At 47.1% G+C, this 16,306-nt stretch overlaps 1 protein-coding gene across 4 annotated transcripts in view; it reads left to right on the forward strand.

Annotated features, from left to right (window-relative positions):
• The window catches only part of SLC22A23 (solute carrier family 22 member 23), a 188,127-nt gene that overhangs the window by 123,192 nt on the left and 48,629 nt on the right, over positions 1-16,306 (forward strand). For all 4 annotated transcript variants that reach the window (XM_053664087.1, XM_053664088.1, XM_053664089.1 and 1 more), the window contains one exon: positions 10,681-10,849. In XM_053664087.1, the coding sequence (XP_053520062.1) occupies positions 10,681-10,849 (169 nt within the window). The remainder of the gene's footprint in view (positions 1-10,680; positions 10,850-16,306) is intronic.

Consider the following 16,306-nt stretch of genomic DNA (forward strand, 5'->3'; position numbering starts at 1 on the left):
CTTCACAATCCCATGTCCAAAGGTGTATTTTTTTAGGATTCCTGGGGCCCTGTGTCCTTGGCCAGGGTGGTAATTAGGGAGTGGCACACTCACATCCAGGCCTGGCCGAGTGAGGGCAAGTGCAGTAAAGAGACAGGCTCACAGGTGCCCGGACACAGGGGGACAGTTAGCCAGCCCGAGCTCTGGAGTTCTTCCCCTTGCTGAGTGTGACCCAAGTGGCTCACATTCTGCTTGGAAGGGCCTCTGTCAGCCTCCATGTAGGTGTCCGCAGCCCCAAGGCTGAGAGGGAGTCAGGCTGGAGGAAGCAAGTGCCCAAGTGAGGCAGGTGGCATTGCCAACCCCTTGGTCTTGCAGGTGAGGTTGGGGGATGCCATGGAGAAAGCAGGGCTTTCTTCCATTCAGCAGGGAAATTCTACTCCAGGATTGCAATGCACTTCTGAACTATTTGATTGATAAAAAAGGAGGGTTGGGAGAGTAGGCTTAGTCTGAAAGGTTGTGAGTTTGGAAAAGTGGCCTCTGTGAGTGACATTTGTACTTGCCACAGGGCTCTGCAGTTTGGTGGCAGTGCCCTGTGTTTTGATGGGTTTCTCCGTCTCTGGGCCATCCCAGGAATAGTGTTTCATTGCAGTGCTCAACTACAGTTTGGGGAGACACTGCCCTCTCCTGCGCCTGTTTTGGCCCCTCCTCCAGTGAGCTGTTCTGGCTCATCTTGTGTGGAGCAGTGTCCCGAGTCTAGCAGAGTGCCCTGGGAAGTGCAGCCAGGGAAACTGCAAGGACTGGCTTTTCTCCTAAAGTCCATTGTACAATAATAGGTTCTGAATCTTTGCTGAGCTTATTAGGAAGAGTGTGTGCTTTTATCAGCTTAGAGGCATTTTTCTCCTGCATTCAGATCTCTGTTTCTTTGGTGGAGTCTGATCTAGGAATTTGGGGGGGGGGGGGGGGGAGATGGGTCTGGGTGTGACTTTCCTGGCCAGAGTGAGGCGCCACAGGAGGAGGTGGGTAGCAGGAAGAGAGGGACAGCCTGTGCCTGCCCCCACACAACCTCCACTGGGGCGAAGACCCTTACCCAGAAGAGATTCTTCTTCCTATCAAGTAACTTTATCAGCTTTCCCTGAGTAGCAAGGGCTATTAAAAAATAGGAATCCTGTCATATGGTGCTTGTACACCATATCATTCTGTCATTTCTGGCCAAGTTTTGTCTAACACACAGGACAATTTAGGTCCCATGTGGAAGAACTTGGTTCACTGGAGCTAGTCTCTTGGTGACATGGCCCACTGAGGGCCTTACTGAGGACCGTAAGGACAGCTGCAAACAGGAAGCCCTCTACAGAGGTTAGATACGTACCAGCATGGAAGGGGCGCAATTACTGTCCACTCCACAGACCAGAGAACAGGAGCACAGAGAGTTTGAGTGACTTCTGCTGGCCTGGAAGAGGCAGGAAAGGAATTCAACCCCCGCTTTCCACCCACAGTCTGGGCCTCAGGCTCTCCCTTGCAGAGCACATTCCTTGTTCTCTGGTGTAAATAGTGTCAGTCAAATTCATATATTCCTTTGTTACTAGCCAGCTCCAATCAGAATAATCACTTGGGCTATTTTTTTTTTAATCCTCACTCCAGGATATATTTATTGATTTGAGACAGAGAGAGAGAAATATCAATTGGTTGCCTCCCATACACACCCTGACCAGGGTTCAAACCCACAACCTTTTGATGTATGGGACAACACTCCAACCAACTGAACCACCCAGTCAGGGTGTGGGGGCTTTTTTAGACATGCTAGGAACACTTAGCAATTCCAAGAAAATAGAGATTTCACTATATGTACATATACACTTTTGTAAAAATATATTTAAGATAAGGGTTGTGTTTTATCTACTTACATATTATATAAAAACAGGACATGTCTTTTTAAGATAGGTTTCAATTTTTTTTAATTAAATAACTATAATTCCCAAATACAGTCAATAGATAAGTATTCTGTTGGGGGCTGGGGAGGTGGGAAGAGAATGTTAAAACCTTGTTCCCCAACTGGTATTTCTGGCAGGCAAATACCTTAGATACTGAAGCAGGGTGAGTTCTGCCAGCACAGAGCTCTGTCTCTTACTCAGCGCCCTGGCCCAAAAGCTTCAGTGTGAGCGCTTCTGCAAGTAGTGCGGCTCCTGTCCAGCTCTGCCACCCTCATCCGAGGGGTCGTGAGCTACAGGTCACCTCTGCCTGCCAGTGCTGAGGTAGGCTCAGCTTTATGTGAACAGGAGTCTTTTTTTTTTAATGAAGTTGTATTGATATAAGCAAGGAGTTTCTAAAATCATTGTTGGGCATTGAATAAGCAAAACCGTAGGCCTTTATTTATTTATTTATTTTTTGTAAGTTGATGATTGGCTTTTTTTTTAAATCCTCACCAAAGGATATATTTGTTGATTTTAGAGCGAGAGGAAGGGAGGGGTAGAGAGAAACACTGATGGCAGAGAGAAACATCAATCAGTTGCCTCCATACAAACCCCTACTGGGGACTGAACCCGTAACCTAGGCATGTGCCCTGACTGGCACATTGAATCTGCAAACTTCTTCGTGCACAGGCCGATGCTCCAACCAACTGGCAACCTGGCCAGGGCAAAACTGTAGGCTTTTACAATCCATCAAGGCCAGCATGGTTGACAAAGGGTGAGTAAATGAGAAGACAGGGCCTTTGGAATTGGCTAAAGGACAATATTTTGTATGTTGAGGTTCTTGGCGGATGTGTTCAGAGGTGTTTTCTGGAAGGACTTTGTTTTTCTCTTTAATAGTCACCTGACTTTTGGGTTCCTCTTGTAGCACTGCCCACTTAGCCAGGTTCCCCCAGAGGTGCCCTGTCACTGGCCCATGGAGTTTGTAGGCACTGTACTCTAGAGCTCCTGGTTCAGCGGCAACAGTACAGCTGGATTTGGGTGATGGAGCCACCTGGACTCACCCTTGGAACTCTGCATCCTCAAAACCTTTTATTCAGACCACATGGCTACCAGATTTGGGGGACTATAAAATGCACCTCCCCCTTCCCCAGCCAAATTTGGGAGAAATAATGGTTGTTAATGCTGCTGTTGCGTTCTTTTTACATTTACATTGGTGAAATATTCTTATTAAATATTTGACCACATTTTTTGCTTCAATTTTTTTTCCTGTTTTCCTCCTCTAAAACCCAGGTGCGTTTTATGGTCCAAAAAATACAGTAATTTAAGCTACTTGTGCTTTGATGCCATCACTTTAAGTGGGAGAGTGTTCGAAATTTAGTCCATATGCATATTTAAGGCCTCTTAGCAGCTCTTGTGTAGGATCATGGAGTTTGCAAGCTGGCTGGGGCCTTGGAGAGCTGTTTGCTCCCTTTTCAGATTGGCCCTCAAATTCCTGGTGGGTAAGAGCACCCTCTCCCTAACCTTTCTGCTGCCCAAATAAAGGTAAAAGCCATCATGGTTTTTCTTACTATTGCAGAATTAATGAAATCCTTTCCAAACTCTCAGGTTTAATGTTAACCCTTCAGCTGTCTTCTTTCTGCCTCGCTCCCCTCTGCCTGAGCTGCATGTCCTTGCCAGTTCTCAGTGCCGTTTTGTCAACTAATCTGAGAGGCCTAAGGGCCATGTACGTACTTAACAGAGAGAGTAGAACAATGCCTGCCACCTGCATGGGTTTTGACTTACATGCCCCCTGAGCTTGGCAGTGCTCTGTGCAGGGAATGGTGTCCAGGCTGCCCTGGGAAAAGAAGCAGTGCCAGGAGGTGTGGGAAGGCACAGCAGCCAGCAGAGTGAGCAACTTCTGAGACAGGGCTTTGTGTGGCCCCTTTGTGACCTGGGGTGGGTGCAAGAAACCAGAACCAGGTGGAGATAGACAGGAAGAGATTTTCTACAAGGAACTTGCTTACTCGGTTATGGTGGCACATTGAGCAGATCTGAACTCTTTGGGACAGGCCAGTGGGAAGGGCAGCTGGAAGTCAGTCACAGGGTAAAGCTGCTATCGACAAACAGAATGTGTTTGTCTTCCTCAAGGAATCCTCAACTCTGTTTTGAAGGCCTTGCAACTGTTTGGGTCAGGCCCTTCTAGATCATCTAGGATAACCTGTTTTACTCACAATCAACTGACTGTAGATGTCATTCTCATCTACAAAATACGTTGGCAACAACACCTAGATTACTATTAATAGACTGCTGGGAAACTGTAGCCTAGCAACACTGATACAGCAAACTGACCCTCACACCTTCTTTTGGGGAGTGACTATCAACTCTCTCTGGCCAGCTGATGATGACCGCTAGGCTTCACTGCCTCACTTCCTTCCGGTCTTGAGCTTTCTCTTTCCTTCATCACCTGAAGTGGCTGATCTGGGCAGCACTATTTTCTTTTCCTCCAGGAAAATTACAAGAATCTGAAGGCTTCTGAAAGCCCCTAAAAGACCTCACATCCCAGCAGCACATTCCCAGCACAGCTTATAGACAGGCCTCAGGGCTCCACCTATGCCCCATGTTCTTGGGCTATTGTGGTAATGATCCCCTTTTTCACAGTTCCAAATGCCTCAGTTAAGTCTTAATTACAGGCTATTTAGTTCTCATAACCTTCAGTAATTTCTGTTTATCAACAAAGTCTATCAAACTTGTAAGAATAGCTTTTAAGCCTTCTCCATTAATATGTTAGGGGAAAAGTAATTTTAAAAATATATTTTATTGATTATGCTATTACAGTTGTCCCATTGTCCCCTGCTTTATTCCCCCAACCCTGCACACCCTCTCCCACCCACATTCCCCCCCTTTAGTTTGTCCATGGGCCATACATATAAGTTCTTTGGCTTCTACATTTCCCATACTATTCTTACCCTCCCTCTACCTATTTTCTACCTACCATTTATGCTACTTACTCTTTTTTTTTAAGATTTTATTTATTTACCTTTAGAGGGGAAGGGAAGGAGAGAGGGAGAGAAATATCACTGTATGATTGCCTTTCATGCATCCCCTGCTGGGAACTGGCCTGCAGGGAACCAGCCTGCAACCCAGGCATGTGCCCTGACTGGGAATCAAACTGCAATTGTATGGTTCGCAGGCCTGCGCTCAATCCACTGAGCTACACCAGCCAGGGCCTATGCTACTTGTTCTTTGTACCTTTTTCCCCTTTCTCCCCCTTCCACTACCCTGCTGATAACCCTCCAAGTGACCTCTATTTCTGTGATTCTGATCCGGTTCTAGCTGTTTCCTTAGTTTGTTTTGTTTTTATTTTTGTTTTTGTTTTTGTTTTAGGTGTGGTTAATAACTGTGAGTTTGCTGTCATTTTACTGCTCATATTTTTTTATCTTCTTTTTCCTAGATAAGTCTCTTTAATATTTCCTATAATAAGGGCTTGGTGATGATGAACTCCTTTAACGACCTTAGCTAAGAAGCACTTTATCTGCCCTTCCATTCTAAATGAAAGCTTTGCTGGATAGAGCAATTTTGGATGTAGGTCCTTGCTTTTCATGACTTGGAATACTTCTTTCCAGGCCCTTCCTGCCTGCAAGATTTTTTTGAGAAATCAGCTGACAGTGTTATGGGGACTCCTTTGTAGGTAACTGTCTCTTTTCCTCTTGCTGCTTTTAAGATTCTCTACTTATCTTTAATCTTGGCTAGTATAATTATGATGTGCCTTGGTGTGTTCCTCCTTGGGTCCAACTTCTTTGGGACTCTCTGAGCTTTCTGGACTTCCTAGAAGTCTCTTTCCTTTGCCAAATTGAGGAAGTTCTTCTTTGTTATTTGTTCAAATAAGTTTTCAATTTCTTCCTCTTTCTTTTCTCCTTCTGGTACCCCTATGATTTGAATATTGGAAATTTTAAAGATGTTCTAGAGTTTCCTAAGCTTCTCCTCATTTTTAAAATTGTTTCTTTATTCTTTTCTGGTTGAATGTTTCTTTCTTCCTTCTGGTCCACACCATTGATCTGAGTCCCAGTTTTCTTCCTATCACTATTGGTTCCCTGTACCTTTTCCTTTATTTCACTTAGCATAGCCTTCATTTTTTCATCTAATTTGCAACCATATTCAACCAATTCTGTGAGCATCCTGAGTACCAGTGTTTGGAACTGTGCATCTGATAGGTTGAAGTGCATCTCTTCATTGCTTATATTTTTTCTGGAGCTTTGATCTAGTCTTTCATTTGGGCCATTTTTTTTGTCTCAGTGCCCCTGTTATGTAGTAGGGGGTGGAGCATTAGGTATTCACCAGGGCAGGGCAACCCAGGTAACTGTGTTGTGGCGCTTTATGTCGGGGAGGGGTCCAAGAGGGAGCAATGCTGCTTGCTCAGCTCTCTGCAGGCCTTCAGTTCCCCCACTATCCACAATCAAATTTGGCCCTTCTGATGCTGATTCCTGGGTGGGTGGGTGGGCTTGTGTATATTCTATGACCCTGTGGGTCTCTCCAGTGAACTCTCCTCTGAGGCTGGGAGTTTCTCCTGCTGCCACCTCAGCCCCCACAGGTGTTTTCAATCAGAGGTCTGAGGCTTCATTTCCCTGCCCTGAAACTCTGGGGCCCGAGGTCTGTCTCATCCCCCAGTTGTTCCTCCCAGTTTATTTGTACCCAGTCCACAACCCACCACCTCTCCGGGTCCACCAGCCGCTGCCTCACCCTCCCTGGTCCTCCAGCCACTGCTTTGCTGCGAGTCCTCTCTGCCCAGCTGCCTGTCGTCACCCCTCCTACCTGTCTGGATGAATGTTTCTTCTTTAACTCCCTGGTTGTCAGGCTTCCATACAGTTTGATTTTCTCCAGTTCTGGGTGGTTTTTGTTTTTAGATTTGTTGTTGTCCTTCTTTTGGTTGTGCAGGGAGGCACAGTGTGTCTACCTGTACCTCCATCTTGGCCAAAGTTGGGAAAAGTAATTTTGACAAAGAGGCTTTTTGTTGTGGTTTTCGAGGATTCACTTAATTCTGTTTTTTAGTTGACAGATTGTTTCTAGGTTTACAAGAATCTCTAAGAAATAAAATATAATGAGAAGAAAGAATATAGACTATCATTATAGGCTGTTTCTCTTTTTCAGTCTTTTTAGAACAAACAGCCCTTCCCTGAAATTCACCCAGTCAGGTGAATAATAAAGAGGTCAAATGAGACCAAAGAATGACTTGGCAATAATTGTATTATTATATATGGTAATCATACATAGTATTATTACTTACAGAAGCCCACATATAGCACTTACTCTAGTCAGGCCCTCTGTGCTTCTTTGATGGTAATTACAACAGCCCACTTTACAGATGACAAAACTGAGATGCAGAGCTCCTTAGATGGCCGAACCAGGTCCCATGCACATAAGCACTAGGGACAGGATTTGAACCCAGACTGTCTGGCTCTAGCCTCCAGGCCGTTACACAGGTGGTGAAAGCGCTGCATGGTAGACACTTGATACATTTTTATGTCTGAATCTATGATGCATCACCTAAGATGATAGTTTTTCGTGACCTTTAATTGTTTAACATGATGAAGGGGGCAGCTGCCGTAAGTGAAAATCTACTAAGAGGAATTGTGGTCGGCCACATTGGCAAAGAAGGTAGCTCTAAGAAGCGTTAGGACGCAGCATGCAGCCTGGGTTTCCACAGGTGCTGCTGGGCAGCTGACAACACAGAGCCAGGGACACCTGCTTGTGGGCGACCTGTTATTATTCTACACATCCCAGGTTCTGAGGTTGGGGACACCATTCACTGCTGGTGGCAGGCTTCCCTGCCTTTCAAGATCAAGGCCAATAGCCTGGTGAGGAATCTATGAGCACCTCTGAAGAGTGTGAAGCATTTCACCAACTGCTCCTGTGTGCAGAGCTGAGAGCAGGCCCTTCGTGGGCAGATCCACCTGCAACTGCAACCTGCATGCCTCCTTCCTGATGCCGGGACTTAGGGTTGTAACCTTCTGACATATTTCTCTCTCTCTTGCACTTAGAGAATCTGATTTCTCATTATCCAAAAGGAACACGTGATTAATAGCATGTTTGAAGTGCCTGCAGTTCTTTGATAATTGCCTTTTTTCTAAAATCTTTATAGCTGCCTTCAGAAGACAGTTGATATCAGGCAATTTGGAAAGAATTTCTGGTGTGTCAAGGCAAAAAGGTCATTACCTGCAAGTGACATACTTGTATCCTTCCATCAGATGTGTGTTTTTCCATTGCCCCTGCAGGAATGCCGAAATAGCACATGGCTGCTGGAGTGCTCTGTGTTGTTCTACCTAATGAAACACAGCAAACTCTTCTAGGATTCCTAGCAAAAACAGAGGGAGTGGAGGGGCTGGGAAGTGCTTTTACTCATTCAGCTCTCTTAGATGTGTGTCGGGCAGGCGAGAGCATCACTCCTGCTTTGGGCGATGCTTTGGTTTGGGGGAAATATAGTTCGTTAGCTAGTGCTTCTCAGTGAGTCATCTGGGGACCTTGTTAAAGTGCAAGTGCTGATTCTGTAGGGCTGGGTGGGGCCTGCGCTCCACAGCTCTAACGAGCTCCCAGGTGGTGGTGGTGCTTCAGTAACAAGGAGAGGATTGTTCAGACCGCTTGTGGGAAAGGAACGAGAGAAGCCCACAGAGGAAAAGCTGCGTCCGTGAAATCATATCCACAGTAAAAATGACACATGTACTGGTCACAGTGCATCATGTGCAGCAGGGGGAGAGTGAGACGTCAGACTGGAATCGTTGTCCCCCGAGGGGCAGCTTTTCTTCATCATCCACTAGCGTAGCCCGGCGTTGGAAAGTCACCTCATGGTCCTTGTGTGATACTGCATAGTGTGGATTCCTATGTGGCATCAGACGTCCCAGAGGGGGTCTGTGGGGACACGATTGGAGTTGCAGATATTTTCATACTTCTAGTATCACAGAGTGAAAGGGAAAGGTGGTGAAACGCGACACTTGTTGTGCCAGCTTCGTGTACTGTTGACACGAAGCCAGGACGCTACACATTATCTCTGTGACTTTGTTTGAAAGTTACCTGAGCAGTCGGGCTAAATTTCCTCATTTGATACTGCCTGTGCTGAGCTGCAGAACTGAACTTAGCCCGCCTCATGCTGATTGCAGGTTTCCATAGCAAAACCGCTTGTGTTTAATAAGTGAAAACTAGAACTTGCAACTGGTAGTCTGCTAAAGAGAGTCATGTCTTTATTACTGTTAAGAGCAGACATGCCAGATGTAGAGTGAATGCCTGAGCCCTGCTAGGAAGTAATCTTTGGAGTGAACCTGGCCTGTGCATTGAAAAGAATATCAAGTCAGTGGCCAGGAGAGGACTGTTGAATCCTGTTTTGTCAATTAAATGGAAAAAAGTTCTTTATAAGCTGTTTTCAGGATGTCAGTTTTCACTCTTGCTCACCAATAGCAAGATGAACATGTTTGTTTGTGGCAGAGCCGCTATGAGAGTTCTGATCGCGTTATTATTTGCTTCCCACAGATGTGCCAGTGTAGATATTGCCTGGTGTGGCGCCCTCTCCTCGTTAGGGCTGATTTTGTCCTCGCGGCCAAGGCCACAGCCTGTCTGTCCCCCCTGATCCGCTCCCCTTCTCACTGCCTTTCAGGCCCCTCCTCCTGCACTGGTTTCCTGATGGTCAGAAAATGGGCGATGGGCCGTAGCAACTGATCTAGTTTCCCAGTACAGAGGCATGAAAAGTGTTTTCTCCTGAGAATCTATAAAAAAAATATTCATTTCAACTACACTTTTTTTAAAAAGCAAGCTTTAGGGAATGCTGCATATTGTAGAGGAGAATAGCAAACAAATTTGTATGCTCTGTGGGGACAAAAATATAAAACCCAGCTGTCTTTTGTAGTACTGAAGACCTTTACTGTAAGAATTCATGTGGCAGATCTCTACCGGTTGTCAGTTGGGTGCTACAGTTTAAGGTCTTGTGACCATCATTTTTACTCAAGGTCAAATTAAGAATACAGATTCTTGCAAACAGGAGGGACCACGGTGTTCTTCCATTCAGCAGACATTTAGTAGGAGGCAGACACTGGTGTTGTCTTGAAGGTATAAAGGTAAATCAAACACACCCCTGCTGAGGCACCCAGCTAACGGGGCCAGAGGAAGGAGTGCCCCACACACCATGTCACAGTGGGCAGGAGTGTCACAGTGTCACAGTGGGCATGTCACCAGTAGGAGGACAAGCTTCAGTGTGGTCATCACAAGATCTGAGTCTGCTTTACTCTTTGGGTTTTGTCTTATTCAAAAGGGGGGATAGTGCAGGTGGGTGGGAGTGAGCAGGTGGATGTTCCTGGGGCCCTGACAGAGATTGAGAGGGTCCCCTAGTACAGCATCCTAGATGAAAGGAGTGGCAACACATGGGCTGAGGGAATCCATGCTACAAGAAACTCAGTGACATCCAGAGGTCAGAATTGGGGACAATGTGTGATGCAGACACTCTACGCCCATGCAGTGTTTTCTAGGTGCTGGCCTTGGCAACTCCAAGTTACCACGTTCTTTTGCCACTGGCTTGCTCTGTGACCTGGACCAATGATCTCGTTCCCTTTCCAGTCCAGTCCTGTCCTCAGCTCATCCTGCTGTAAAAATGAGGATTTCAACACTGACACACCACACAGGGCTCTGGCATACCTGTAGCGCTCTCGTGGCAACCAGCAAATAAAAACCTATTTACAGTTCTTGGATGGCTAAGAAGCGCATTGGCCCTGGTGCACAGTGGCTCCCGCAGGCCATAAGATAGGATGCTCATGTCTCTCTTGTCCCTTCTGTGTTCCAGGAATAGAGCTGTGCCCTCCTGGAAAACGGTTCATGATCACAATGGTGGCGAGCTTCGTGGCCATGGCAGGGCAGTTCCTCATGCCTGGGCTGGCCTCTCTGTGCCGGGACTGGCAGGTCCTACAGGCCCTCATCATCTGCCCCTTCCTGCTCATGCTGCTCTATTGGTCGTGAGTATCCTCCCCAAAGGCTCTGCTGCCTGATGCCTCTGCCATCGTGTTCAAAAGGCTGCGTGCCCCCACCCCCAGGAGGAGACAAGTGAAGCATGTGACTTGGACCCCAAACTTCTCCCAAATTTCAGCTTCTGTTTTGCGAGGGAATGTGCCTCTCTCTCTCTCTCTCTCTCTCTTTCAATTTCGTTTTTTAAATGTCTTATTTTGGGAAACATTCAAACATACACAAAGTATGCAGAAGAGTGTATGCAGATGAGCCCCAGTATACTGCCCCAGCTCCGATACTATGCCCTCCATCAGTCTGCTTTCACACCTGCTTGAAGAGATATTTTGATGTGATTTTCATGAACGGATTTGCGAAGGGAGGACCCTCGTGTTGGGAGGGAAATAGGGAGACACTCAAGGACTGACTTAGAGATGCTGCCTCATTTCCTCCGGACTCAGGATGGGCAGCCTCCGGGCCCGGGGCTGCTGCACTGGCCAAATGGCAGCGGTGGAAGCTCTCTAGCCTGTGAAGCCAGGAATATTTCCTAATTCACCCTGTGTAAGAAAAGGTTGTTCACCCCTATTCTACACAAGTTTAATAGGACTTTTAGGGTCCTGTGTAACTTTTAAGTTTCTAAGTTTAAAGTTTTTGGCTTGCTGACTAGGAAAAAAAGGAACGGCTAAGCATACTCATCCAGGGGTCCAACCTGGGCAACTGGATTTTTTTTATACTCCCAGGGGAGTAATGAATAGCCGAGTTTGAAAACCACCGTCCTCAGATGTTTAGGGAAAATGAGTGCTCTACCCTTTTGGTAAATAACCCTTCCTTCCCCTCTGTCCTATCCCCTCTACACCAAGACTCTTACTTCCCCCATAAGTACAAGGGAATGTCATGTAGATTGTAATACTGTACTGTATTTCTGTTACTTCATCACTAATGGAAACTAAACAGCTGACAAGAAGCAGTCAGTTGCCTCTTAGCTTTGTTCACTGGAGTGGAGAGGGCACAACTGGGGCTCTCCCGTCTAAGGGACCAGGGAAGGGAAGAAAGTGCCTGCCTTTTCACTTCATCAGGCCGGGCCCTCCCCACCAGGGTCTCCACTCCCCTGGTGGAGATAAATTGGCGAGCAAGGGTACAAGTGTCTTTTTGTCAAGAGCCCCGCCCTGCTTACTCCGTCATGACAGCCGTGGCAGCAGCCATAACAGATGAGGAGGAGGCCACCCACAGGGGAGGCCCCCATCATCGCAGCTGCCCCCAGCGCTCTCCTCTCAGCAGCAGCTCGGCCAGGCATCGTGGCCTGGGTTCTGCTGGACCAGACAGCCTGCTGCCGGGGCCATGCAGAATTCAGACGTCCCGCTCCCTCCAGCAGGGTCTTAAGGGCAAAGAATGAAATGGTGACCCCAGAACAGGACATACTGGGCAGCTCCTTATTTTATCAGTCTGAGGAAGCCCTTCCTGTTCCCTCCCTGGCCGTGTGTGTCCAGAGCTTAACTGTGCTTGTTATGGAATTTGGGGCATTTATTTATTTAACAAATGTTTGTATAACATTTACTCTATGCCAGCCACAAAATGCTGGGCTAGCCCCAGGCAAAGAGCAGATCATTCCGTCTTCCTGTTCACCACTCCATTCATTGTACAGATGACAAAAACTAAGGCCACCCGGCTTGGCCTTAAACCCAGGCCCTCCTTCTAGCTCACCATGCTGTCTCCCACCTCCCGCCCCTTGTCCCTGGCCACCAGAGACACTGTCCTGGGAGAGGGTCCCCATCGCCCTAGAGGACCCTCCGTGTGTTCTGCCATCCTCCCACCTACCTCCTCTCACTTCCTGGCCTCCAACAAAGCTTTATGGTGAAAAGGGTACCCAGGGTGCTTTGATAAGCAAAACGTGTGTGTGGACAGACAGATGGAAGGACATCCCAATGCACTGACACTGTATAGTCACAGCTCTGGCTCCACAGTCTGGAGGAGACCTGCTCTACTCACATGTGTTAACTGCTGTGATCGTAATCGTCATTGTTTTTATTTATGTTACTATTTAACATGCCTGGCACATGTCAGGCCTGTAGCAAGTGCTCACTAATATTAACTACTGTTGTTACTGTGGTTTTATCACTTCTTAACGTGTATAGAAGCCTGGGTATACAGGGCGGGTAAAAGAAATTGGTGGTGAGAGACATATTTCACTCTGCCTACCAGACTTGAAAGGCTCCATAACAATCATTGGCTTTTTAAAGACTGAGGTGCTTCCCCTTTTTTTATCATCTTCTAATTCCTGCCCTCCTCCCATCTACTTCAGCAAGAAGCTGGTCACTCCTGAAGGCTCTTTGTTTGACAGGATGAAGTGGGCTGTTGCTGCACCAGCCAGTAGGACCAGCTGTTGGTGACAAGATGTTGGAAGTCACTTGCTTTCCTTTCATGAGCAAGTATTTGTTTTGTGCACCCAGGGTGCACAGCTGTGTACTTCGTACTTTGGAGTAACTCTGAGAGCAGTGCATTAACAAGAATGATAAACCAAACTGTGTGACACAGTGTCACCGAGATACAAGGTCTTGGGTTAGAAACAGTAATGACAAAGAGGTGGAAATTGGCCAGAGGGAGCTTCTGGCCCCGATGGTGGGCTAGATCGACAGGGACCCTCCAAACACACACGGATGCTGGATAAAATATTACATTAGCCAAGTGCAGTGTATACTCTATGCTGACTCCACTGTGAGAAAGGGGAATCCCCAGGCCCAGGATGAGGGGAGCGTTCGAGCTGCAGTGGACACAGGCAGCCCACAGGGCATCGGAACCAGAAAGTGGAGCTTGGGTGTTAGCACCTGCACAGGGGACTGGAACTGAGATCTCGGGCTCCTTATACACTTAGAATTGAGCCCCTTGAATAAAGCTAGGAGTTAGAACTGGCAGTGGTAACAGGACTAGACGATCTTTCCCCACCACAGAGACTCAACTCCAGAGCTGGCTGACTGCCTCGGACTGAGGGCAGAAAGGTGCATCCTTAAGACACTGGAGCCTTGAAATCTTTACCACACATGCTGTGTGTTCTAAATTCCAACCCTTCTCTAAGGCTGGGATATTAATGTAAGAACCAGTGAGTTCCCTGGACCCACAAGGTCAAAAATAAAACCTCCCATGGAGAATCACTGGGGCCAGGTCCTCAAGTCTCACACGGAAGAAAATGTTTGCCAAGGATGAGCTCACAGGCAAAATTCACAGAGCACATGGGTATCCATCATGAGGCCAAAAACAATAAACTGGGGAGTTTCCATCCCAGCAACTCCAGAAAATAGAGCAATCTGAAAGAGAAATTAATTCAACTAATTTATTAAGTAGTTACCACTCCCCCACAGCAAATGCTATTCTAGACACTCAGTATTCTAGATACCGCACATTTATGTGAGCAGATCCCCATGTTACCAAAGACGACCAGTGGGGAGGGGGGAGTTCTTACCACTTGCCATCTGCCAGGCAAATCTTCAAAGATGGAATTCAGTGGAAAAGAAAGGAATGTTTTTTTTTTTTTTAAGATTTTATTTACCCAGGATGGTGTGGCTCAGTATATTGAGCGCGGGACTGTGAACCAAATTATCGCGGTTCGATTCCCAGTCAGGGCACATGCCTGGGTTGCAGGCCAGGTCCCCAGTAGGGGGCACACAAGAGGCAACCACACATTGATATTACTCTCCCTCTCTCCTTCCCTTCCCCTCTAAAGATAAATAAATAAAATCTTTTTTAAAAGATTTTATTTCTTTATTTTTAGACAGAGGAGAAGGGTGGGGGAAAGAGAGGAAGACAAACATCAATGTGTGGTTGCCTCTCGTGCACCCTACTAGGGACCTGGCCCGCAACCCAGACATGTGCCCTGGCTGGGAATCGAACCAGTGACCCTTTGGCTTGCAAGCCAGCACTCAATCCACTGAGCCATACCAGCCAGGGCAAGAAAGGAATCTTTTATTTAATGGCAACTTTCTGCATAAAATACCCAGGTAACAAAAGTAAGGGGAAAGGAAAAGTCAGAGTATGACATCAGAATTAGCCTCATTAGAACCACTACATAGGTTCAAGAACTGAAAATAACACAGGAACAAAAATCTGTTCATCGTGGTCACTGGAAGAGGTCTCATCCCAAGTATATTCTGTAAGTGGCTCTATTATCACCAAGGTCTTTGGAAATAACAGTAAGTTTCTGCCTCAAAGCCCATTCTCTCTAAGACATACAAAGAAAAATCACCTTGTCACCCGCTGCCAGCTCAGTTCAAGATTGTGTCAGGAACCTCTTTTGCCTCCAAAAAGTATCATAAACTTAGGTGGCTTAGCTGGTCTCCAGTCGCTGTCCAGCTCCAGGCATCTTGCAGAGTCTGTGCCAAGGCCTCCATGCACAGGCCTGCTGGTGACCATTGGTACAACCCCTGCCCCGGGGGAGGGGAAAGAACCAATTAACATTTTGCTTTCCAGCATGCTGTGTTTCAAAAGTTCTCTCCCAGAATCTCACACGTGTGAGAGCCAGTGGGAGTGCGCAGCCTTCCAGCCAATGAAGGCCAGTGTCAGCCATGTCTGCCTTTTCCCCTCTTCCAGCCACCGTGGTCAGCAAGGGGTCAAAGACTCCTGTCACACGTGTGCAGCTCAAACCCCTCCCCCATATCCAGGGCATGTGTCTTCCCCCCACCTACATTACACCCACTGACCACAAAGCTGTAAACAAGCAAATAGCGCACTTGCAAATTACCAGCACGTGAATAAAAATGAAATATCGCAGTTGGGTAGACAAGGAGGAGTAGGGTGGTCAGAAAGGCCTCTCTGAAGAAATGACATTCTGGCCAAGACCAAAATGATCAGAAGCAAAAAAATCACACAAAGTTCCTGGCAGAAAAGTTCCAGACCAGGGGGAGCATCGAGGGCAACAGCTGACTTCCACATGACTTTTTCTGGAAGAGGAAGCAGGAGGTCACTGTGGCTGGAACATGAGGGACAAGGTGGGGGCGAAAGACAAGCTCAGTCACAGGTGGGCCCAGCCATGTGGGGCCTGGAGTACAGTAGGTTTATTTTAAAAGCTTGAAGGCACTGTCTACTGGGTGGCAAATGGCCGTGGGATGGGCCAGAGTTGGGGTAGAGGGGTTGGGCAAGGTGGTAACTGGAAGAGGTCTCGTCCCAAGTATATTCTGCAAGTAGCTCTATGAAGGCTTTGCCAGAAGACCTGCTGCAGCACAGGGGATAAGAGACAGCAATGACTTGGCTTTGGGTGGTTTGCGGAGATAGGGGACTGAAGGTCCCTGAAACATGGAGGCCCATCTACAAAGTGGAGCATGAAGCCCTGGCCCTAGAGTAGAGTTGGAAGGGTAACAAATGAGATTGCTGGCTAAGGGAGAGCTTTCAAAAGGGAGGTGTTTGATCTTAGGGACAATGGGGAACCACTGCAAAGAGCTTGGAGACTTGATTGAAACCACAGTCTGTTTTAAATTATAGGGCTT

The sequence above is a fragment of the Artibeus jamaicensis genome, unplaced genomic scaffold (assembly GCF_021234435.1).
Source record: "Artibeus jamaicensis isolate MK-2021 breed Jamaican fruit bat unplaced genomic scaffold, CSHL_Jam_final contig_335, whole genome shotgun sequence".
NCBI classification, from domain to species: Eukaryota; Metazoa; Chordata; class Mammalia; order Chiroptera; family Phyllostomidae; genus Artibeus; species Artibeus jamaicensis.